This window comes from Humulus lupulus, chromosome 2, assembly GCF_963169125.1.
Source record: "Humulus lupulus chromosome 2, drHumLupu1.1, whole genome shotgun sequence".
In the NCBI taxonomy this organism is placed as follows: domain Eukaryota; kingdom Viridiplantae; phylum Streptophyta; class Magnoliopsida; order Rosales; family Cannabaceae; genus Humulus; species Humulus lupulus.
This window is the reverse complement of record NC_084794.1, coordinates 286,145,486-286,171,825: the sequence shown is the minus strand read 5'-3', so window position 1 is coordinate 286,171,825 and position 26,340 is coordinate 286,145,486. Positions and strand designations below refer to the sequence as shown.

General features: G+C 37.6%; 1 protein-coding gene and 1 non-coding gene across 2 annotated transcripts; both read left to right on the top strand.

Annotated features, from left to right (window-relative positions):
- The first annotated feature begins 8,403 nt into the window (after positions 1-8,403).
- On the top strand, positions 8,404-8,510 carry LOC133820771 (small nucleolar RNA R71). The gene has a single exon (XR_009887170.1). It is a non-coding gene; the product is annotated as a small nucleolar RNA R71 (small nucleolar RNA).
- Positions 8,511-13,592: 5,082 nt separating this feature from the next.
- LOC133819640 (uncharacterized) lies at positions 13,593-22,164 on the top strand. The gene is made up of 10 exons (XM_062252939.1): positions 13,593-13,844; positions 15,312-17,279; positions 17,389-17,526; positions 18,722-18,793; positions 19,593-19,634; positions 19,770-19,859; positions 20,205-20,312; positions 20,412-20,504; positions 20,666-20,745; positions 20,831-22,164. The coding sequence occupies exons 2-10, from the start codon at positions 15,396-15,398 to the stop codon at positions 21,540-21,542; spliced, it is 3,219 nt and encodes a 1,072-aa protein (XP_062108923.1). The 5' UTR covers positions 13,593-13,844; positions 15,312-15,395; the 3' UTR covers positions 21,543-22,164.
- Positions 22,165-26,340: the final 4,176 nt, after the last annotated feature.

Below are 26,340 nucleotides of genomic sequence, written 5' to 3'. Positions count from 1 at the left end.
GTGTTTACAACAGGCCGTTCTAAGCGGCAAAACAGGGTTCAACCCTAGTTCCACTTTCAAACCTCGCCCAAGTATTGGTCGAGCAGCTGCATATGTACATGTCATCACCTAAGCTCTCCAACTCAAGGATGGTCCAGCTTCCTTTTTCCTTTACCTGCACCACTAAGCACCCGTGAGCCGAATCCCAGCAAGAAAACTCATATGCTCATAAACAGTCATATCATGATATCAAATCATATCTGGCATGCCTAGCATTCATAGCTCTATTCAGCATGCAAATGAATTCAAACAGATGTTGGGGTATCCAGGATAAGAATTCCTGGCCTTCTGATTGGAGGACTATCAAGTCAATCCTGATCAGATGAGTGTCGCAACACATGAGGTTCCAATAAACCATGCTGAGTGACCGACAAGCGAGTCACTAATTCAAATGGAAGGGTGGTTGTTGGGTAAGCCTCTAGCCTTCGATAGGTTCTGGTAAACCATACTGAGTGACTGACAAGCAAGTCACTAATTCAAATGGAAGGCTGGCTGTTGGGTAAACCTCTAACCTTCAACAGGTTCTGGTAAACCATGCTGAGTGACCAACAAGCAAGTCACTGGGGCCTCAGTGCCCAAAGCCATGCATATGATGATCAAAATGATCATACAGAGCTCATAGCTCTGATCAGGTGAGTGAATATCACTTTGAGGTCCTGGTAAACCATACTGAGTGACTGACAACCAAGTCACTAGGGGCCCAGTGCCCATAGCCGTGTAACAACACCGTTACCTAGGCTTTCCCGCAATGGCTCTTATCAAACGAGTGACTGGCAAGCATGTCACTAAGGGGCCGGTACCCATAGCCATGTGACCTAACAGTCATGGGGTTCGCTGGCCCTGGCTCTAAATGACTAGCCTTTGGCTAGATAAACGCTTGTTTATATTCATCGAACTTGAGGTCGGTCCTGCATTAATGCTTTTTGAGTCATTCAATGCAGAGGGTCGATTAGGTCCAATCGACATAGCTTGCACTAACACACTAGGGTTATCATGACTAGTGAGTTAGCACGATGTGACCAGTGCCCAGTACCACTGTCGAACCTGACTAGTGAGTCACAGCTTCCCAGTTGATACTAACACCTTTGCCAATTCTGACTAACGAGTCAGCCCTGTGTGACCAGTGCCTAGTACCACTGCCAAACCTGACTAATAAGTCACAGCTTCACAGTTGATATTAGCACCTTTTCCAAATCTGACTAATTAGTCAATACCATGCACAAGTAAGCAATGCTATCAGTGTGTATCATATGACAATTATCCAAGAACAGGGCATTCAGCATGCTTACTAAACAGTTGCTAGCATAATTATGATTATGCACAAACACAGAGACTCAAGCTCTGACCAATCTCATATTCATCATTCATGGCATGCCCTAATCACATGTTTCTCGTGCATCACATGCATCACACTTAATCACCCAGCATGCCTCAATAACAACCATATGCAAATGGGCAAGATTGCCAAGCATTCATTATGCTATCCATGTTTACATTTAAACATCCAACATGCATCAATCATATCCATGCATGTCACATATGGGGTGCAGTTTTCTCACCTTGGGTCCAAGCACAGGTTACCAACAAATGAGTCACAAGCACAATCCTGATCCAAGCCTCTAGTGTTAACCTAGTCACAACCACAAATGGTGATCCAATGAGTTCAAGTTCTAAAATCAACCCTTGAACTAAAACTTAGCCTCCAAGACATCAATCCTCACTAATCCGGATAGTAGGAATGATCCCGAGGTCCAAAACCACGTTCCCGGGGTCAAAACGAGCAAACGGGGTGAAAACAGGGCAAGGGCTGCGGCCCCCAGGGTTCTCTAAGGCAAGGGTCGCGGCGCCCTCCATCAAGGGCCGCGGCGCCCAGCAAGGCCAATTTCTTGACACTTGCTTCTTCGAACTAGGGCCGCGGCGCTCAAGAACAGGGCCGTGGCCCCCAACCCTGGGACATTCCTAAACGTGTCTTAAGCACTCCAAATCCTCCAAAAACATACCCAAACATTCCCCAATCATCAAATCAAAGTTCCCAAGCTTCCCAATACTCCAAAACCCTCAAAACCCAAGATTCAAACCAACCAAAAACTCAACAATTAACAAAGTCCAATTCTAAGCTTAGAAACTTTAAAAACTTAAAACTTCAAACTTAGATTACCTTTGATTGGGTTGTTTTCCGTCAAATTCTTCGGTTAAGAAGCTTCTAATTTTTCCTAGGATCGCTATGCCTCGACCCTCGCTTGATTCCGACTCCTAGAACTCAAGATTTTCTCAAAAATGCTCAAACGGTATAACGGACCGTTGAGAGAGAGAACGAGAGGTTTTCTAACGTACGCTCTTATCTGGGAAGCTACTTCAAGCTTAAGTAACCTCAAATAAAACCTAGTGCTTGGGGTCCCAAAAACACCCCCGGGGATACTATAGTCAAAACTTCCAGAATTTCACCCTGATCTCAAATATTCCCAATTTACCACCAAATATTAATTCCCATTACCCAGTAACCCGGTAATGCTCTAAATACCCCTTGACTTACTCCAAGTCAAGCTTAAATCCCGTTGTGACTTTCCCACTAGCTTACCTCCTAGGATCGTCTTGTGCTGGGTAACCCTAGCATAACCAAATAATAATAAAGCACCACGCCCATTTCACTTATATGCCAAAAATGCCTGAAATGGCCAAAATATGAAAATCACCCAATTAATCACAAATGGGTTCACATGCATATTTAATACACCTAACACATGCATATTATCATTAAATAGCATAATAAAGCAATTATGGCCCTCCCGGCCTCCTAATCAAGGTCCTAAACCTTATTAGGAAATTTGGGGCATTACACCTTTCTTGTCTTTGATCGTTATGTCAAATTCTTGCAGGAGAAGGATCCACCGTATTAATCGCGCCTTAGCATCCTTTTTGGAAAGGAGATACTTAAGGGCGGAGTGATCTGTGAAGATCGTAATAGGCGATCCAATCAAATAAGATCGGAATTTGTCAAGGGCAAAGACAACGGCAAACAACTCTTTTTCAGTAGTGGAATAATTTATTTGAGCACTATTGAGAGTTCGACTTGCATAATAGACAACAAAGGGTTTCCCCTCCCTTCGTTGTCCTAGCACAGCTCCCACAACAAAGTTGCTGGCGTCACACATGATCTCGAAAGGAAGACTCTAATCGGGTGACTGAATGATGGGAGCGGAAGTGAGCGAATTGACAAGCGCTCGGAATGATTCCTCACACTTAGGTGTCCACTCAAAGGTAACATCTTTGGCTAGGAGGTTGCTCAGCGGACGAGCAATCATTGAAAAATTTTGTATGAACCTCCTATAGAAACCAGCATGACCAAGAAATGACCTAACGTCTTTGACAGTCTTAGGAGTCAGTAGGTTGGAGATAAGGTAAACTTTGGATTGATCAACCTCAATTCCTTTTTCAGAAACAATGTGGCCTAAGACTATGCCAGAAGACACCATGAAGTGGCATTTCTCCCAATTGAGGACAAGTCCTTTCTCGATGCATCGTTTTAAAACAACTTCAAGATGAAGAAGACATGTCTCAAAGGAGTTTCCAAAAACGGTTAGGTCATCCATGAATACTTCCATTGATTTTTCGATCATGTCACTAAAGATGCTTATCATGCATCTTTGGAAAGTAGCTGGTGCATTACACAAGCCAAATGGCATACGCCGGAAAGCAAAAGTGCCAAAGGGACAAGTGAAAATGGTCTTATCTTGGTCCTCTAATGCAATCTCAATTTGATAATAGCCAGAGTAGCCATCAAGAAAGCAATAGAAAGGATGGCCAGCTACTCGTTCAAGAATTTGATCAATGAATGAGAATGGAAAATGATCTTTGCGGGAGGCGACATTTAATTTTCTATAATCGATGCACATGCGCCACCCCATCACCGTTTTTATGGGGACAAGGACCCCTTTTTTCGTTTTGGATAACGGTGACACCAGATTTCTTGGGCACGACTTGAGTATGACTGACCCATTTGCTATCTGTTACCGGGTAAATAATACCAGCGTCTAGCAATTTCAAAACTTTATTTTTTACAACTTCCTTCATCGTGGGATTCAGTCGCCGCTGAGGGTCTCTTCGAGGGATGGCTTCGTCCTCTAGATTGATTCGATGGGAGAAAATTAAAGGGCTAATACCTTTGATGTCAACAGGCGTCCAACCTATCACAGATTTATGCGTCCGCAGTAGCTCGAGTAACTGCAATTCTTGAGAATTTTGAAGGTTGGATGAGATGATAATTGGAAAGGTTTCACCGTCTCCCAAGAAGGCATGTTTCAAACCCTCGGGAAGTTGGGTCAATTGAACAGTTGGAACCTCTTCGGCTGAAGTTTTCGGCTGTGCCCTCTCGCGAGGTATAGCTATTCAAAGCGAGGTTGCCAAAACTGAGTCCTTCTATGGCGTGAGTCTATGCGATATGATATTGCAAGAGTAGACTCAATAGAACCGGGGCTTTCATTGTCTAACAGAAGGAGGAGTTCATCAAGATTATCAAAGTTGTTTCGCAATTGAACCTCCTCGGGAATTAAAGAGTCAATCATGAATGTTTGGTAGCATTCATCATCTTCTTGGGGTTGTTTCCCGATGTGGAAGATATTGACTTCAAGAGTCATGTTTTCAAACGATATCTTCATGAGACCATTCCGACAATTGATCAAAGCATTTGCAGTAGCAAGGAATGGTCTGCCGAGGATAATAGGAATTTTAGACTCCATGTTCACCACAGATTGGGTATCAAGAATTAGAAAATCCACGGGGTAATAGAATTTTTCCATTTGAACCAATACATCCTCAACGATACCCTTAGGCTTTTTGGTGGAACGATCAGCAAGCTGTAGTACAACAGATGTTGGCTTTATTTCTCCAAGACCGAGTTGCGAGTATACAGAATAGGGCATGGGATTTACACTCGCGCCAAGATCAAGTAAGGCTTGGCTGACTTCATGGGTCCCAATTTGGCAAGAAATGGTGGGACAACCAGGATCTTTGTATTTCGGCGGTGCCTTTTGTTCAATCACCGCACTCACTTGCTTGGTCAAGAAAGCAGTCTTCTTGATGTGGTGCTTCCTTTTTGCAGTACAAAGATCCTTGATGATTTTGGCATAAGCGGGCACTTGTTTAATGATGTGAAGCAAATGAAGATTAATTTTCACTTGTGTCAAGTGCTCAAGGAGTTCAGCTCGGTTATCAGGAAGTTTCCCAGCAGGTTTCAAAGCCTCGGGAAATGGTATTTTTGGAGTGGCATTGAGGGGTGGATTTTCGGAAATGACTTTTGGAGTACTGGGAGTGTTGGATTTTACAGGTGGGTCTTGCAGAGTTTTATCGCTTCTCGTTGTAATGGCATTCACTTCCTTGACGTTTTGATCATTTGAAGTTGAAGATTGGGCCATGTGTTGGCCTTGAACATTGAATTTCGGTTGGGAAGGAGGTTTGCCTTTTTCAGGAATGGCCAAGGATTCAGTCAATTTTGAGAATTGACATTTCATTTCCTTGATTTCTTCCATCATTTGGCGATTCAGTTTGGATTGCTCCTCCATGAATGCATGAAGAGTGCTCTAGAGAGAATTTCGTTGTGGATGAGCATTGTATTGAGGTGCAGAATACGCCTTTGATGGTTGAACTTGCTGCTCATTTCTCCATTGGCCTCCAGACGATGGAGCTTGGTTGGTGTAACGACCCAAATTTGCTAATTGGGCTTAGGGCCTTGATTAGTGTGCCTGGAGGGCAATAAGTGATTTAATTTGCTTGTATGTGAATTTATGTGTATATATGATTATGATGCCTGCTTAATTGAGTTAAATGTGCTTGTGGGCCCCGTCTGGATATTGGGGGCATAAATGTGATAAATGAAGTATATGTTGTATACGTGTGATATGTCTATACAGCACGATCTGAGACAGTCCTGGGGAGCGGTTAGCCAGAGAGTCACAACAGGTTGAGATTCAGACGCGGGTACTAGTTGAGTTATGGGATTATCGGGACATGGAAATAAATATTTGGAGATATATTTGAGGATAGAATGCCTAGGTGGGAATATTTGGGGAATTTACCATTTTTGCCCTCGGGGACGTTTTGACACCCCGAGCCTTGAGGTAACCTTTAGACTTAAGTTATATAAAACAATACAAGAAGGGAATTGTTTAGAAACTTGTGAAACCGACCCATACTTTTCTTTGGACTGAAGTTAGCTTGAGCTTATCTCTTTCTCACTTTCTAAGGTAAAACTCAAGAGGAAACTCATAGGGAATTCTTGGTGCAAGCTAGCATAAGCAAGGGGATTCAGTTGTGTTAACTCAGAAGCTTAAAGCTTGTGGATTAAGGTTCAACATCAGGGGTTTGAATTCAGCAAGAGGTAAGTTTTCCATGGAAGTTATGTTCAAGTTTCAGCCAAGTTTTAAGCTTTGCATGTGGATAGAATTTGGGCTGTTTTTGGGTGTTCTAGTTGTGTTTTGGAGTAGAATTCTGTTGAGTTTTGGTGTTAATATTTAGCTGAAATGAAGGTATTATTATCTGGGATTATTGTCTTAGCTTTGGTGGGAATTGGCTTGAAGAAAGGATGAAAAACTGATGGGAAAATCTGGGTTCGCTGTATAGCGCCGCGGCCCTAGGAGGGGTGTGCCGCAGCCCGCATGCGTGCGCAGCCAAGGGAGGCTGAGAAAATTCAAGCGCGCCGCGGCCCGCGTAGGGGTCAGTGGAGAGCTAGCCTCTGTTTTGAGGCTAGCCGCGGCTCTAGAGGGTGGGGCCGCGACCCTTAGTGTCAGTGAGGATTTTAATGATATTTTTGACTTGGGAACTTAAAGGGTAAGGCTCGGGATGGATTTTATCATTCAAATTGATAGAATTCGAGGTTCCGGAAGTTAGGGTTATGGTTTGAGATTATTTGTTGGGTTAGAATTTGATGGTCGGATATTGTTATGTGTTGTGACTAGGATTTCGGTGAGGCTCACGTTAGCGGACTGTGCTCGGGGCATCGGTGCTCAGGAAGCTCGGAACTCAGATAAGAAAACCCCTGTTTCCATAGAGCTTGTGTGCAGGGGTGAGCCCAATGTGTTGAATGAAAATGATATGCAGGGCCGAGCCCTATATGCTAGAATTGCAGAGCATGGCTCTTTATCTATTTATGCCTGAATTATGTGCTTGTTGCCATATTGTGTTTGATATTATATGTGTGATCGGCAAGAGCCGGGAACGGTGTAGACCGAGAACGGCATCAAGCACGATGAGTGCAAGGCCGAGAACAGCTTGAGGCCGGTAACGGCGTTGAGCACGTAGGGTGCAAGTTGCCAGGGCGAGTCCCTAACAGGATACCTGGGATATCCTAACGGCATGGTCCGCGAACCCAGGGTTTGGTAAACGCCTGGGATGGCCAGGCCATACGTGTTTAGCCATTGGTGGCCTGCTTATATGTTTGAATCATGTATTGCCTATGTTATCTGTTATGGGTTTTCTTGGTAGGCTTCGGCTCACAGATGCTCTGTGGTGCAGGTAAGGGTAAAGAGAAGATCAACCAACCATGAGCACAGCTGGCGTGAGGCGGCGTGTACATGTCCGGCCAGCCTGGCTGTCACAGCTAGGGGATTTTGGGAGATGCTTGTAAATGAACTTAGATTTTGCCGCCTAGTCGACTCTGATCAATTTTGTGTTGTAAATATTTTCTAGACTATGTTTTGGGATCCCAAATGTAAATTTTTATAATTAATTGTGAAAAACTACTTTCTCTAATGTTTTCTTTTTAATTATGGCTTAGTGACACGTTTTGAGTTAAAACCTCGATTAGCGAGTTGATAGCACGATTTTAAACACACTTAGTAACGACTCTAAGGAGGTAGGGCGTTACAGTTGGAATCTCTCCAACTGAAATTTGGGTGGTTTCTCCAACCAGGGTTGTACGTATGGGAGAATGGCTTGTTATATGCCCCTAAGGCATTGCATTGTTCCTCATAAACCCCCCTCATTTCATTCAAAGCTAAGCAGTCCTTAGCTAAGTGCTTCGTCCTTCCACAAACAAAGCAAGGTTCTTGCGGTTTCGCTTGAGCAATCATGTGCGACTTTTGCCCATTTTTCGTCATTAAGACCTCAAACTGCTTTTTCAAAACTTCGAGTTGGGCCTTAATACTATCCTCTTCTCGAAGATGATAGATCCCAGATGGTTTGTGTCGGTTGGTGCTGTCAGTAGCACTTGGACCAGTCCAGGTGTGAGACTTTTTTGCGGTTTCTTCGAGATATTCAAGAGCATCGTCTGGCTCTTTTTCGAGGAATTCACCTTTGCATAGCATTTCTACAAACTGGCGCTCACGACTCGTGAGGCCTTCATAGAAGTAACTGACCAAACGCCAGTTCTCATAGCCATGGTGTGGGCACTGATTTAACAAATCTTTGAATCTTTCCCAGACTTGATAGAACGTTTCATTGTCCGTTTGGGAGAATGTGGAAATTTTTTGTTTTAGACTGTTGGTCTTATGGCTAGGGAAGTGTTTCAGAAAGAAAGATTTGGTCATCTCCTCCCATGTTCCAATCAACCTAGGTCTCAAAGAGTACAACCAGCTTTTGGCTTTTTCCTTCAAGGAGAAAGGGAAGAACTTCAGTCGCACAGCATCGACATTTTCGGCTCGGTTATAGAACGTGGCTACCACCTCCTCGAATTCTCTAATATGCACGTATGGGCTTTCGTTTTCCATTCCATGAAATGTAGGCAAGAGTTGAATCATGCCAGGTTTAAAGTCTAATGCGGGCATATTAGGAGGGAAGATAATGCATGAAGGCGTGGAAGTGCGAGTAGGATGGAGGTAGTCATTGAGAGTTCTTGGTTGGATTTCATCATTGCGAGCCATTGCGAATGAGTTATTATCAACGAAAGTTTGTGGAGAAGCAGGATTGGCGGAAGGAGTTCCGGTAGGAGTGGCAGATGAATTGGAAGAAGTGTCACTGGAAGTTTCGTGATGATTCATCCACTCTCAGAAATCAGAATTAGATGTATTTTATGTTTCTTTTTTTTTTTTTTTTGATTGATTTTTTTTTTAACTTGTTCCCAGGTAGATTTGGAGGTTTTCAGGTGATCTCCAACGTCTTACTAGAACTCCCTGAGGTTACTGAGTAAGTATGGTGGATCACAAGTCAACCTTTTCGACCAAACAACCTTTAAGCAAAGTGAAATTGCTTATGTTGACAAAACAAGCTTGATTTTCTTATAGTAATAAGTTCAACAATGTAATAGTGGAAATGTAGATGCTCGAAATGTTCCCAGGCCGATTGGGAAGGTTGCCAAGGTACCGCTTTAGACCCACACTTGCCTAGACAGAACTCCCCGAGGTTCCCAGGTAAGTGTGCAGGGTAACGCTATCACAAACCTTATTTAACAACCAATCTTTCTAGATAGAACAATATCAGTTTCTACCATTTGTAATATTACACAATTGTTCCCAATACTAAGTGTTTTATGATTGAAATTTTATGAACAATTTTATGCAATTTTATGTTTTTTTTTAAGTCTAAATTCTAAGGAAAACTAAGGCAAAAAGAAAAAAAAGAAAAGGAAAATCATAAACTAAGCAACAAAATAAACAATACAATAATAAAATCAAGAAAAGAAAATTAAAGTGAAGATAGAATATCAAGCTTAATCTAATTTTTTTTTTTTTTACAAAAAGAGAGGAAAATGGGAAAAAAATAAAAAATAAAGATAGAAATAAGAATATATATTTTTTTTGTTTTTTTTAGTTACTTTTATTTTATATATTTTTATATATGAATATTTATATATGTATATATATATTTTTTTGTTACCGAAAAAAAAGAGAAAAAAAAAATAAAAGAAGTAAAGAAATATATATATAAATAGAGAATTTTTTTTTGATATTTTTTTTTAGTTTTTTTTCTTTTTATTTTTGTTATAATAATAATAATCTAGTTAATTAAAAATTAGTAAATAAAAAAACTATACTACCACAATATTTATTCCAACAAAAACACAAATAAAGTTACTAATATTTTTGTAAAAATTTCACTAAACCTTTGAAAATTACCTCCCCGGCAACGGCGCCAAAAATTTGTTTAACCCCCAAAATGTGACAACCACTAAGTGGTGGTTGTAGTATAATCGGATGGTCGATCTACAAGGAGGTCACCTAAAATCAAAAGATTAGTAGCAAATAACACAAAAAGTTAGTAACAAGAAATAAATAAAATTGTAAATGGAAAGAGGTTTGAGATTTTGGTATTGTATTTTTTTGATGAAATGATAAAGTGAGATAAATGTAAGATGTAATCAAGAGTTTGAGAAATGGAAAGGTTTCAAGAATTATGCTTGCTTAGTTACTTAGTTACTTGATTTACAAAAATACACAAGTAAATAGTTCACATCCCAACATTTACTTGGAAAATCTAACATTAAAGTCCATATTCTTTTTTAACAAAAGTCTATTTGAGTTATAAAGTTCTTTACTTTAAAAGCACAAAGTTAATCTTATGAAAAATCTAAAAATGACAAAATACCCAAGGGCAATAATGCAATAGAAGATTAGACATAAAATTATGTATCAATATTACTTTTACTAATTAGAAGCACATAGAAAGAGCATGACTAATCCTATATACTATTAGCATAAGTAAATAAAGATAGAGATGAAAAAACATAAATAGCTCAAATATATTACATTAAGAACATAGTAAATCAAAGTAGCAAAATAACATCACTTGCATATGGAATCACCCCTAACCTTCCTAGGAAGATTAAGCCATTATGCTCATGATTCTCACAAAATTCTAAGAAGAAAATATGAGAAGAAAGTGAGTGGAAATTTTGCTATAGTTTCTCTACTCTAAAAATTACATACCAAATGTGAAGAAAGTGTCCCTATTTATAGATGGAGAAAATGACTAAAAAGAAATTAAACAACAAAATGGGGTTTACAAAATAAATCTGAAATATTAATAATAAAATATGATTTTGAAAAATCAAATCTTATTATTAATAAAACCCTAGCTATTTTTGTGTATAGTCATAATGCTCTTTTTCAAAAACACAAAAAAAAAAAAGATAAGTTTTAAGCTCAAAATAGGAGGTCCAAGGCCCAAAGAGCACACAAAATGGGCTGGTGGCAGCTGGTCCATTGACCCAGCCGCAACCAATAAGAGGCGGACACCTGACGTGGCTAGCTGGGCATGTGGACAAAACTGGCAGCTGGTCCATTGACGACGTGGCGGGGTGTGGTTGGCTGGCAGGCGGTGGCTCAGCAGCTCAGCTCGCGTGGCTCAGCGGCTCGGCTCGCGTGGCTTGAGCTAGCTGCAGTGGCTGAAGAGGACAACGGGCCTGGGCCAAATTCTGGGCCTAATTCCTCAAAATTGCCACTTTCTTCATTTTCTTTTTCAGTTTTAACCATTCTTTGTCCTCTCTTTTTATTAATGTCCAAATGCAATTTATTTCTTGAAAATTAAACACAAATTAAATTTAAAATTAATATTTTCAATTGTAAAATATATTACAATAAATTTATGAAAATATTAATTAAAACTTAATTTATTTTACACTTTAAAACCAATGAATTTGCATTTTTGAGCACTAATCAGTGGGCTCCTCAAATTTCATTTCGGGAGCGAAAGAAGTCAATTATATGAGAAAAACAAATTTGAGTCGCGACGCCTATTAATAGAGTCGCAACCCAGCTAAAGTCAGGAAGCCCAGAATTTCGGAGTCCTAGGAGTCGCGATGCTGGTGTGTGCGCCACGACGCTGTAGAAGTTCCACCATTTTGAAGACGCTACCCTTGAAGTCAGAGTCGCGACGCGGTCGAAGTCAGAAGCTACAACATTTGGGGCATATCGCAGAGGCGCCGTAGCTCTTGTTTCTGAGCCACAACGCTTACGTTCGTACGAAAATTGTAAGTTGGCATTTAAACGGGGGTAAAATGGTCTTTTCATCACAAATCGCAAGGGCTTCTATTTAAACACCATTTATTATGATTTTATGGAGGAGAGACCGTGTTAAACTCGTAAAAGCGATTGGAGATTGGAGGAGACGACATTTGGAGATCCTATATAGTTTTTCTTCCTCTTTCTTTTACTTTGTGAATTTTAATGCTTTCAATTAGTTTAATGAGTATTATTATTCTTTCAATTATGAACTAATTTCACTTTCTGGGGTTTGTAATGGAGTCTTTTAAAACTCTTTAATGATTTAATGCAATTCCTATGAATTATTCCTCTATATTTATGATTTTAATTCAAAATCTGAGAAGTGAGAGTTAAATATGCTATAGTTGAATAAACATGAATTTCGATATTGGACGAGAGCACCTATATGGTTTGTGTAGCTTTAGGATTATTTTGCTTAATGCCTATTATATGTTTAATTTATCACAAAGATATATAAAGTTTGCATATAATTGAGATCTATATGCCCTAGCAAGAATATAGATTACCCTTGTTCATCCGCTATCAGAATAGGAAGATGAATAGTAAAAATTGTGTTGATAAGATATAAAATGGATAAATGATGAAATTACATATCTTAGTTTTCATCCATTATTTAAATTCTTCAATATTTGTTCTTTTAATTCAATTGTTTTTATTTTTTTTAATTGCATTATTTTCCAATCAAAGTTTTATTGACCAAATAGAACTAAAAAAATAATTCATTGGTAATTAATATTTAATCTTTGTGGGAACGATACTTTACGTTCCATTTTATTACTTGTAAATGATACGTATACTTGCGTCATCAAATTTTCACAATAGGTATTCGCGGTACGGGCGGTGCGGTTTGAGCAATTTTCCAAACCGCAACCTGCACTGCATAGACCTCAAACCGCACCACAAAAATGTGGTGCGGTGCAATGCGATGTAGGCAATTTATACCTATCGCCAAATAATTTAACAATTAAACAATATTATAATTAATAAAGACTCATAATAAATCTCATAACTAAAGATTGTTTAACAAAACAATAAAATTACAACAAACTAATAAACTTTTAGTAAAACAATAAAAATACGAAAAATTAATAACAAAGAAAAAATGTGATATAAAAGTAAATATTTTAATTAAGGAGGAATATTTTTAGGATGAAGGTGAATATGTATTAGTATTCTATTAAACATAATATTTTTTTCTAAATATTGTGTAAATTCTATATAAATATATATGTTTTAAGTTTAAACATAGTAAAATAAAAAATATATAAAAAATTAATATAAATAATGATGCAGCGTAGTGCGATGCGGTTTGAATTACATTTATAAAATTTAAAATAGCAATCACACTGTACAGTTTGACAAAAATGTAAACTACAATCGCGTCGTAAAATGTTCTAAACCACAAATTACGGTGCAGTAAGATACGGTGTGGGTGATGTATGTAGTGTAGATGGTTTGATGAACATCCACTTTCACCGTAAAAAAAAAAGTTTTGGTATTGAAGTGTAAAATTTCTCTCTTTTTATTTTAATAAAAATTTCTTAAATAGGGAAAAAAATCCCTATTTTTTATTTTGGCAATAAATAACATGCTAGTTGGTGTGGTATTTTTTCTCGATATAAAAATGTTTGGAAAAAATCCAACTCTCTTTAACAATTTCCCATAAGAAAAAGTGAGGGAAATCACAATGAAGAGGTTTTAGTATTACTGAATATTGTCTTTCTAGGTTACACCCATTTCCCATTTCCCATTTCCCAATTCCCCTAATTTTCTTTTTCCATTTCCAAGTTTCAAGCCTCATCGTCTTCTTCCTTCGGTTTTGGCCTCTTCCTATCAGCTTGCTTCGCCGCCACATGACCATGTCTTTCCTCGCAGGTACGGCCCTCTTGTGGCTCTATGGTCTTTCTCTTATCCAGCTCATAAAAGAATGAACAACAAATCTTAAAATATTATACAACTTGCTAGTTTTTGCTAAAATGGCTTTTCTTTTTGGATATTGGTTTTGGGTCTATCTGGGTTTTTTCTTTTTTGCTTCATTTGGCTTCTGGGGACAATAGAGAAATAGGATAATTGAAGTAAACAAAGATTTTGTTTGTTATACATTTATGTTACAGGTTTGTTTTTATGTTTCAGAAGAATTAAGCTCAATTGGTTATATCATGGTCAGTAGAGGAGCTTTGGGTCCCAGATTAAGATTCAACTTGTTTGATGCAAATTGAGAATTTTTTTTTATTTAAAAGAGTGAACGTGAATGTAGGAATGGATGATATGTTGTACTTTCTCCGCATTGGAGTGAATTTCTTGAAGTGCATTCGATCAACTTGTCTATTGGGGTACTTGAATTGTTGTAGATTTAGTGTTGTACCATGCTTAGGTATGTAAAGTGAAGTTTTTTGGAAGACAATGAAATTTAGGCTTACTCGAGGACAGTTGAGTGTTTTGTTTCTTATTCTCTTCTACTTTCTGTATGTATGGATTATCATGAGCAAGAGATTGGGTTTACCAAAAACCCATTAAGACTAAGAGTTAATTTTTCAATTAGAAACTTGCCTTTTCTTAAACATTTTTTTTAAGAATCCATGATTATCCTAATTGAGAGTCTTTCACAGTAAAGAAAGGCTCTAATTTGTCCAAAACTTCCTATGTGTTAGCTAACAGTCTTATCTTGGTTCTATTTGGTCTTTCATAAACAATTGTAGTGCCTAAATCTAAGATGAAGTAAAGGAAAATGGAGTGTCTTTTGATTTTTATCCTTCTTGATCAAAAGTCTCATATCTCTATCAGTTTATTCATTGTCTTATTTTGAAAAGTTTGTAAACTTACAACAGCAAATTTTATTACTAAATGTTTTGAAGTCAAAAGGACTGATATGGTATATAATTCAAAGGTGGTTTTTCATCAACTAAATTGGTTATGGAATTAAGTTTGTAGACATGGTAGGTCCATATAGCTGTTATAGTTTCTTATTATTCTTCATGTATTTAATTGCATAATATTTAAGAGGATCCATGATCCTGTTATGAAAAAACAAACATTACTGACTTAGAAAATATTTGCATAGCCGATGTAGGACAGGTAGAGAAAAGGAGAAAGGAGGGGAAGCGAGAGAAATATATTAGCAAATATGATATCTGAATAGCTATAATAGCTATGCTAAATAAAGTTAACACTGATTTAGGTTCAACAGAAGTCCAATATCTTCTTCTTCTTCTTTTTTTTAATGTGTGGACATTCTATTAATTTATTTCTCTTTACAGTTTATATTGATCAGTATGGATTAGAGTATTAACATCTAATACTTTTGGTTTTTGATACTCATATCGTATTATCTTCCTTGTGCAGACATGTGGTGATATCTTCTTAGTTGGTCTCTCTGTTAAGTTTCTACATCATATATAGAACACCAACTAAGTTAAGATTAGCAAGATGAGCACATCACATCAACTAAAAGAAAACTATGACAAAAGCGATAAGCTCTCATTGCATAATGGAGATGAAGGAAGTGCTGCTCGAACAAGGCCTTTGAGCTTTGAAGATATTATGCTTAGGAGGAAGAAGAAGAGCTTATCTGAAGAAGTCAAAGAGGGAGTTGTTGAAGTAGAAATTATTTCAAAGGAAGATATTGTTAAGGATGCATCTCATAGTTTTGAATCTGAAGGGGGTTACAGATTTCACAAAGGCTCTTCGCCCATTGCCGAAATTCATGTTGCAGAGGAAACAACGAGGATAAGTTCCAGAAAGAAAGAGAAGTTGGCTTCTGTCAATACTAAAACTGAAGACTACCATTTGAAAGGGAAAGATAGAGGAGGCTGTGAATTGGAAAACAAATTGAATGCAAAGCCAAGTAATCATACGGGCAAGGAAACTAAAGGAAGCAGAAATGACAAACAAATACATGGAAGGAGAGAACATGACAAGCAAGGACGCAGAAATGACAAAGAAAGACATGAAAGGAGAGATCATGATAATCAAGGAGGCAGAAATGACAAAGAAATACATGAAAGGAGAGATCATGACAAGCAAGGAGGCAGAAATGACAAAGAAATACATGAGAGGAGAGATCATGACAAACAAGGAGGCAGAAATGACAAAGAAACACGTGAAAGGAGAGATCATGACAAGCAAGGAGGCCGAAATGACAAAGAAATACATGAAAGGAGAGATCATGACAAGCAAGGAGGCAGAAAGGACAAAGAAATACATGAAAGGAGAGAACATGACAAGCTAGGAGGCAGAAATGACAAAGAAATACATGAAAGGAGAGAATATGATAAGCAAGGAGGCAGAAATGACAAACAAATACATAATAGGAAGGAACATGACAGGCATGGAGGAAGAAATGACCAACAAATGCATGGTAGGAGAGAACAGGACAAGCGTTTGACTGATAGCACACAAAAGGAAGCTGGAAAGAAGCATTTGAGGGACTCAACAGGGAAGGAGAGCCATTCTGACCCGAAAAGAGGGAAATCCGAAAGAGAAAGCAAGAGAAAATATCAAAATGGAGATGATGAGAAAGCTAAAGACAGGATTGGTGCAAAGAAACTTGATACAGGAAAGCATTATGACACAGAAATTTCAGGGAGAAACAAGGGAAAAGAGTCATCAAAATCACATTATGAAGATCCAAAGCTGAGAAGGGGAAGGTCTAGAAGCAGAGATCGCGAGGATAGAAATAAAAGGTCCAAATCTCCCTCTCTGGGGGCTCACAAACATGCTTCTTATAATAGGGTGGCTAATAAAGAGGATACTTCCCATCATCCTAAGGATAGGTCTGAAAAACAACTTTATGTTGACAAGAGTAGATTATCAAGTAATGGCTCGAGTAGTCACCATCGACGACATGATGACTCCACAAGTGGGCTTGGTGGTTATTCACCGAGGAAGAGGTTAAGTGAGACTGCTGATAAGACTCCTCCACCTATTCATCCATCTGAGAAGAAAAGTGCCAAGTGGGATCTACCACCTGCAGGAGCTGAGAACATGTTTTCTGGTTTAGTTCCTTCTAATTTTCAGTCATCAAACAGTACTGTGTCCACAAGTGTGCAAGAGTTGGCTAGTGCTGCTGCTATTGCTTCAATTCCTAGAGAGTTGCCTTATGGAATTTTTGCTACTTCTTTATCCAATAAAAGATTTGCCACCATTGACTCCATCCAATTAACGCAAGCTACACGTCCTATGAGGAGGCTTTATGTAGAAAATATACCTTCTTCAACGTCTGAGAAAGCTTTGGTGGATTGGCTTAATGATCTTTTGCTATCGTCAGCTGTTAATCATATCCAAGGGACCCAACCGTGTATTAGCTGTATTGTAAGTGTGTAATGTTCATGTGCACTAGTGCTGTCCCTCAACATTTGCATGAATACAGTATTATGAGGATTTTATTCATGCGCATTTGCATTGCCTTTCTTGACTGTAGATTAACCAAGACAAGGGCCAAGCTCTTGTGGAATTTCTTACACCTGAAGATGCTTCAGCTGCTCTTGCTTTTGATGGAAGGTCCATTTCTGGTTCTATTTTGAAAATTAGACGCCCTAAGGACTTTGTTGACGTGGCAGTAAGAATAATAATCCTAGTCTTTTGTTTCTTATTCTTATCATTTTCTATAACAACTTTTATTGCTTTTTTGATATTATCTTGTTGATGTGTGATCCAATATTTGAATTTATGTTATTTTGGAGGTCAACTTGCTTTCCTGTTTCTATGCTAAGTTTTATGTAATATTGTTACAACTACCGAGTTTTTATGAATTTGTTTAATTAGCTAAAAATATATGTGTTTGGATTATATAGCTGCAATGGCTTCACATTCTTACTTATGCTAGTCAAAGACATGCTAGAAATTGTATACATAAAGTCAGTAATTTCAAAGGTGAAGCCATTTCAACTGTTAAGTTGGTCCTCACTGAGTAAAGCATGGACCCTAAGTGGTAGAATATGGGGAGTCCACAGAGCCTTAAAATGTGAAATGTGAATGTGAAAACTAACTAAACTTTAGGTTGAGATTAAATTTATTAGGACTAGGACTTGACCTTTGGTAGAAGCTCGAGGAGGGGTAGTTAATTGCATTTGAATATTAAAAACAATCCTATTGGAAACTGGACTTGATGCAAGTGATCCATAAACTTAAATATCGATTTAGACAGAATGATAATTTGTAAGATTACGGATTAGAATACTGAAGAATTAGGATGGTTCATGTGTCGTAAATTAAAAGATTAATAATAATATAGTTTTGAACTTTCACATGTGCTCAAATATGCATATTTATTTATAATGACTCGAGGATAGCTCAAGTGGTTGGTTGAGTGTATTTAAGTGATTTGAGTTTCAAGTCCTGTAGATGTGTCTTAAGAAGGAAAATGTAAAAGTTGTATATCTATTTATCTCACTTGAGCAAGCATCAATTGATTGGGTAGATAAATGTGTTAGTGGTTGGATTTTAAATTTGTTGTGTCTTATCAAAAGAAAAGGAAGCATATTCATCTGTGAAACTACTTGACTATGGAAGTTTTATGCATGCAAGGTCTATACGAGTATTGTATATTACATTGAGAAACTGGTGAAGCGCCAAAAGCTTATTGTTATTAAAATGTTAGTTTGATTTTAAAATGCGATTCTCTTTTTATATGCTGTTAACAAAAGTTATTTTTGGATGCACTAGTACTTTATACGCCTGCTTGCAGTTTTCTGAGGTATGTTGTGGTTACCATTTATGTAGCAGGTTTTCAGACAGTTGCTATTTTCATGCAGACTGGCGATCAGGAGAAGTCAACAGCAGCAGTTGATACAATTACTGATGTTGTGAAGGATTCACCAAACAAGGTATGCAATTTCACCACCGCTACTATTATCTTAAATGTTATCTTAACTTACCAACCCAATGTTGTGTGTGTAAGTGCAAGCTTTGTTCCTCAGTTGCATTGCTTTTACTAGAATTAGGAGGTTATTAGTTCCTACATCCTTTCTTTTTTTGGGAAGGCACCCAATGTTTGTTATTTTGTTTTCTGGGAACCCATGAATAAAAGGATTGCATATTAAATATCCAATCATTTAAAACAATTCGTCTATAATATTTTGGTGCTATTGTGAGAATTATTTGTTTCCAGTACATAAAGTTCATCAAGTGCTTATGTAATATTGTAAATTCAAAAGACACATAAAAGACAAATTGGTTTGGGATGATACAACATGACACATCAGTGGAACATCTTTATCAACTATAAGATTCAATAACATCGTCCCACCTCTGTAGGTGTGTGCACACACACAAACACTTTCTTAAGTCACTTTCTACTTTGTTACATAGCTTTTTCTTTTGGTCAAAGTCTTCTCTAAGCTCCTTAGGAAGGACTTTTTTTATTTGCGTCCCTAATTAAGGTATTTCATTGTCATTAATTATTGTACGTAGTTATATATTTAGCATTGGGTAAGATAATGGGCTTTTCCTGTTAGTTGTGATTTTGAACTTTATATATGTCTTAGCAACATTCAGATATCTTTTATTTTTTTATTTTCTCTGTTTGACTTGCTATTTGATACTATATGTTGCTTGCTTTGGTTGATATGTTGATTTTTTTCTTCTTTCTCTCTTTCTTTCTTCTATATGCTTGTCTTCTTGCAGATCTTCATTGGTGGAATTTCAAAGGTTCTTACGTCAAAAATGGTAAGTATGATTAAATTGGAGAACATTCCCTTGTTCTCTTACATTCCCCACCCCCCACCACAGGACTCTCTCCTCTTTGGATTTTGTTACTTGGTTTATCTGTTCATGTTGTGATCCTTTATGCTTCTTTTGTAGCTCATGGAGATCGTTAGTGTGTTTGGATCTTTAAAGGCATACCATTTTGAGGTCAATGACAATCTGGACGAATCATGTGCATTTTTGGAGGTATGTTATAAAGCATGCTTGTATCCCTCACATTTGTTTCTAGTAAAAATTTTCCATGCACTATAATCATGATTTAGTGAAACTATTTTCATAATGTTTTGGGATCCCTGAAAGAGTTTCAATGGTAAATGGCGTCTTTAGACTAATTAGCAATGTAATAATATGCTTTGTGTAAATCTAATGTCATCTCATCTTGTTGGATGTGTGGGTAGAGTCTTTACTTGTATTTCATACAAGTTTAAATTGTTTACTCGTCTTTCATCAAACCCAACTTACAGTGTTATCTTATTTTCATGCTTTTACAACATAAGCTTTGATACTTTCTGAGCTTTATACTCTTATCAGTATGTAGATCAATCAGTTACTTTAAAAGCCTGTGCTGGCCTGAATGGTATGAAATTGGGAGGGAAAGTATTGACTGTTGTTCAGGCACTTCACAGTGGAGCATCCTTGGTATTACTCTCTTGTTGCTCCCAGTAAATTTTAGGGTGATACTTCTTGACAATTGTTATGCGTATTGATTTTTACCTTACGAAAATCAATATTTCCCAGGAATATACTGGTAGTTCGTCGTTGTATGAGATTCCAGAACTTGCAAAGCCACTTTTGAAACAACCTACACAAGTCCTAAAGCTTAAAAGTGTGGTATGGTCACTGTACTTTAGTTTTATATAATGTCGTAGTGTCTGTATTTACCGACCTCTCAATTAATATATTTTTCTGAAAAAAAGGAGGAGAAAAAAATGATGTCACTGACACATGTATGTGTTCTTTCTTTCTTTATGTTTCCATTGAATGTGAATCAGTTCAACGTAGAGGATTTCTCCACACTCTCAGAACCATTAGTTGAAGAAGTGATTGAAGATGTTCGATTGGAGTGCGCAAGGTACCAGAATTTTTCTGTTTTTTTTTTAATTTATTTTCTCTTCTATTGAACTCAAAATATATTTTAACTCTATCTTATTTTGTAGGTTTGGCAGTGTCAAATCTGTTAATGCTATCAGGCAAGGCAGTAGTCAGACCATCAGAACAGAAACATCTGAACTTCATAGCAATGCACAAGCTGCAGGAGTTGAAGAAAATTCAGAGTGTGAGGATAAAAGAACAGAAGCAGAAAATTTGGTGGAGCATGTGGATGATAAGCTCAGTGGAAATGATGCAGTAGAGTTTGAAAGTGATACCAAAGAACACAAGGAAGATGGAGTTACAAAAGATAGCAGCGATGATAACAAGGATATTGGTAGTGATGATAATAGACCAGATAACATTTTACATGAAGAACCACCTCAAACAAGTCAGCTTCAGAGTGATACGCCAGTGGAACATCACGATGACAAGATTGTTAGCACTGTTCCGATGGATGCTGAAGACTCAGAAAACAAATTGAATCCCGAGGATGGCTCAAGTATGGGAGATGCTGATAGTAGGAAACTAGGAAATTCTGCTGAATTGGATGGTAGTATGAAAGCAGAATCAGATGCCTCAGAGAAGGAGGATGTTGTCAAGGAACAAGATTTTGATCTTGGAAGCATATTTGAGGTGGGTAGTGTAATTGTCGAATTCGGAAGAACAGAGGCTGCTTGCATGGTGGCACACTGTTTGCATGGGCGGATGTTTGATGACCGTATTGTATCGGTGGAGTATGTTTCTATTGATCATTACAAGGCAAGGTTTCAAAAGTAAGCACCGTTGGTGATTGCTACGACTCATTATTCACATACTGAAAATGAAGTTGGACAAATTGGAGCCAGGAAAAATGCATTCTTAGTTGCGAGGGTGACTCATATTTGATCTAGTTCTTGCAGTTGCTGACATACAGGGCTCCATGATGTGTAACATAAAGTTGAACATTTTGGAGCCAAGAAAATGCATTTTTATCCAGAGAGCTGCTGTAAGAGATGCATGGAAATCTGGTTCCGGTATGGACTGCAGTTATACTTTGGAGTTAAAAGTCTTCTATTGCATAGCTTGGCTCTGAAGATGATTTGGGATAATGAGGGATGTGAGGCTGATATGGCTAACAATGATTCAATTTTTAGTTTTACATGTATAAGCTTTACTTCTTTTAGCAAATTTTCTGGCCCTTGTTATCTTGATATAGTAAGTAGAAAATGTGTAATCAAACTTGTTCCTTGGGTTTGAATGCATGCTAAAATGACAAAAAAAGTAAAATGCATGTTCTTGGAGCCACATTCATGCATAGGCAGGCAGTCTCATATTGTATTGTTGAATGTTTATTTGGGATGTTGAGAAAGTCTTGGTATCAATTTTTTTTATAAAAATATTTAATTAATTTGTTGGTTCATATTTCCTGACTTGCCAAAATCTTGTTTTAGTGGCTGAACGTTATTACTAAAAGAAAAATCCTTAAACACAATAACTAGTTTTTCAGTTTGCTAGTTTACATTCTCTTGTTATTCTTTTATAAAAAAAATGGCAAGAATATGAAATAATGTGAATAGTAATCTAATATGAGATTTCCATTTTTGAAGCACTAGGGGAATTTTTTTTTCTCTCGTATTTCTCGTCTTCCATTCTCTTCTTTGTCTCATAAGATTATTCTTGTTTGATGAGGTTCTAATAATCACTGATTGAGTTCCTTTACATGTGAAAATGATAAGACTAGTGTGTACCTTTAACCCCAAACCTCAAAGGTTTACTCTGTAAAGTACTAATGGGCACCATGATTTTTTTTTATTAAAGATTGAATGGATGTGGGTATGTTTGTTTATCTAAAATACTTTCTGTGATTCTTATAAGAAAAATATTTAACATGTACTGTAAAAAGAACAAATACAAGAAAATAGTACTTCAAACAAGAATAATATATTGCATATATTTAATAGTAATAGGCAGACAATGACAACGGAATAAAACGAAATGAAAAAAAAACCAAATAAAGCTATAACTAATAATATATAAAAGTACCCCTTTTTCACAGTTATACTAGGGTATTGTTATGTTTCGTTTGATTCTCTCATTATGGCATAATAAACATCAAGTAGCTAGTTATAACGATCAGATTGGAGAGAGCATTGAGTTGTGTTAATCGAGTGGAACAGGCAGAGACCACTATGCTGAGGTTGGAGTAGTCAAGTTGAGAAGCATAACAACTTCGTTAGCCATAAACTTTTTAGTAACTCCTTACAAAGATCTTTTCCACAGTATAATTTGATCATCAAAGCCATAGGCCAATAAACTCATTAAACTTGATTTCACCCTGGAATGAGTGTTCCTCCGAATGAATCGATTATACGACAAGTGTTAAGGTCTAATTTCATCACCAAGAAATAATCAAGTCATTTGTTACATGCTTTTCCACATATCGTCTAAGAGAAATGATCATTTAAAGGCTCAAACTTGGATCTCAACCCAAAAAGCACAACAGTAGATTTTTCTGTGCGTATAGAGAGTGGCCTGATGCCTGGTTCCACCAGAGTCTCTATATCAAAATGATTGTTGAAAAACTTGTTTCCATAAGAGGTTTCTTGCAAAGTGTCCACTACGAGGGAGCAACATGGACTTTGAGCATTGCTTCTCTATCGTAGTTGTAGGTGATTATTCCACTACGTAAACTTTGGTTCTAATCATTATAGACCAAGGAATAATTAGTGAATAAGTTATATGTATGTAGGTAGCTTGGGGCATTACTTTTGCTCCTACCGTTGGTATGTTTTCTATTTTCACCATTTGGAGAAATTATAAATCATTTTTTTATATGGTGACATACATTATAGTTATACTAGACATTTTGTCAATTTTTAGGAAATTTCGAACAATTTACATTGCCGAAATCAGAGTTCAAACAGTCTGTTTTCCAAGCATATAAAAAAATCAGGCACACGTGCAACTGACTGTTTGAACTAGTGATGCACATGGGGCAGGGAATTGGCAGGGAGTGCTCTCCCATCCCCGTCCCCATTTATAATTTTAATACCCGTCCCTACCCCATCCCTGTTTATTCCCTGTCGGGATGAGGTGGGGAATATCCTATTGGGGCGGGGAATCCCCATGGGGAATCAATTTATTTTAAAAAATAATTTTATATTAAAATTTTAAAATAAAAATAGTAAATTATATATAAATTAAAATATTGCATAATATTTATGATTTACAATACTAAACATTATCCTAAATAAAATTTAAAATATTAAAAAAGTTACTAATATACTACAATAACACGTATAGAAAGATATAACTATATATAAAATATTATAAAAATATATAATAATTTAAATGGGCCTCGTCAGGGAAGGGAGTGCCATCCCCGCCCCCGCCCCGTTCCCCATTTAGACGGAGATTCCTCGGCCTATTAGGGGCGCCCCCCCCGGGGCCTCGTCCCCTTGGGAAAATGTGCATCCCTAGTTCGAACTCTAATTTCGGCACTATAAATTATTTGGAATTTCTCGAAAATTGACGGGATGTCTCATATAACTATATTGTACGTCATCATACAAAAAAATTGGTTATGATTTCTCTAAGTATCGAAATTTGAAAACACCCCTATAGTAGGGGCAAAAATGATGCTCCTACATAAGAATTTCCCTATACATTGGTGACTTGCTATACCAAGTCACTATTGCCACATCATCATAATTGTTAGTAACCATTCTCTTCCATACATATATTAAAAATTATTTATTAATAACAAAATAATATATATAGAAGGATTTTAGAATAAATGCTCTTTGATTTTATTGTTGTTTGGCAACAAGAAACAATGAGAAACAAATGAGTTTAAAATAAAGTAGTAATTAAGTCTTTTTCAAATATCAACTAAAAAAGACTTAATTACTACTTTATAAAAAGAGTTGATATTTGAAAAAAATTCTAAGTTTTTTATATAGGGAAATTTGATATAATATGTTAAAAAATTAAACAAAGTAAAAAATTAAACCCAAAAAATAAACATAGGAAAGTTATCCTACTTTTTCAACTTCTTCCCCAAATTACCCCTCACTTTTCAACTTCCCTCATTTTCTCTAACTCCCTTCTCTCTCCTCCTTCTCGCCATCTCTCTGTTCTACTCTTAGTTATAGTTGTGCATGGAACCCAGCCACCGAGCCGAACCCAGCCACCCAATCGAACCCAGCCACAGAGCCGAACCCATCCACCCAGTCGAACCCAGCCACCCCGCAACGCCACACCGAACCCAGCCACCCCCACGAACCCACACGAACACACCGAACCCAGCGACAAACCCAGACGAACCCAGTGACCCACGCGGACCAAGGAACCCAGTGACCTACACCGAACCCAGTGACCCACGCGGACCAAGGAACCCAGTGACCCACACCGAACCCAGTGATCCACGCGGACCAAGGAACCCAGTGACCCACACCGAACCCAGCGACGAACCCACACGAACCCAGTGACCCACACCGAACCCAGTGACGAACCCACACGAACCCAGTGACCCACGCGGACCAAGGAACGAAAGGCCGGACCTCCGAGAACCGCACCAGTCTCCGATCACCGCCGCCACCGCCATTTGAACCCACGGGAACCAGGGTTTGTTTTTTATATTTTTCTTTTAATTTATCTTTTTAATTCGAACCAAATTGGTGTATTTGAGGTTAGTTTGTTGTTTTAGAACTGAATTCTATGATTAATGTTTAGATTTATACTATTTTGTGTTTGGGGAAGAATCTGGGTATCGGGACATTGCTTTTTCTTTGGTTTCTTATTAATTTGTGATGTTGTGCGACTTATCATGACAAGTATGGTTGCTTGGCGTTGTTTGTGTTTGCTTTGCGATTTTTGAATGACATTTGGGCGATATTGTGCAATTATTTAGGGAAAATAATGATAGTTTATGGCATTTGTGTTGTTTTGCGATATTGAGCGATATTGAGCTATTTGAGCGACAGTCAAGATACTCATAGTTTTAATGATGTTTGTGTGATTATATTGGATAGGTTTTGCGATTTTAATTTAAAAACCTTATACATTTTTTCTGCGATTCATTGCGATGTTTGTGCGATTCATAATTGTAGTTTTGCGAGTTTTTGCGACATTTGTGCGATTAATAATAATTCCTATTTTTAAAAATGCAGATGGCTCCAGAGCTCGTTCTCCCATTGTCCGAGCATTTTCCAGGGCGTATCAGCCACAGAGGGAACGAGTACTTCACTGCTATAAAGGATAAGTTCGAAGCCTTTAAGTTGACTGATAAGGTGAAGGAAAGTCCCTTCGGATCTTTTTGGAATGCCAGTGTTCTTCAATTCTCCGGGGTGATTGTGCATCAACTATTATTGAGGAAAAAGAAAGTCAGTGAAGTTAAAAACGATGAAGTGTGGTTTTACGTGGGTAAAACGGAAACCAGATTTGGGAGGTCTGAGTTCGGTTTGATCACAGGCCTAAAGATGAGCGGTGGCCCCTCGACAGCAAAATTGAATACACAATGTGATTCTGATCGGATACTGCGGGACTATTTCAACAATGCGAAAAGGGTGGCCTTCAAAATCCTTTGGCTAGCTTT

Bases quoted from the DNA above. Each gene is read 5' to 3' on its own strand.
- LOC133819640 (XM_062252939.1), top strand. From the start codon at position 15,396: ATGAGCACATCACATCAACTAAAAGAAAACTATGACAAAAGCGATAAG. The intron at 19,860-20,204 runs GTATGTTATAAA...TACTCTTATCAG, and splicing joins AATCATGTGCATTTTTGGAG to TATGTAGATCAATCAGTTAC. The intron at 20,505-20,665 runs GTATGGTCACTG...AATGTGAATCAG, and splicing joins TCCTAAAGCTTAAAAGTGTG to TTCAACGTAGAGGATTTCTC.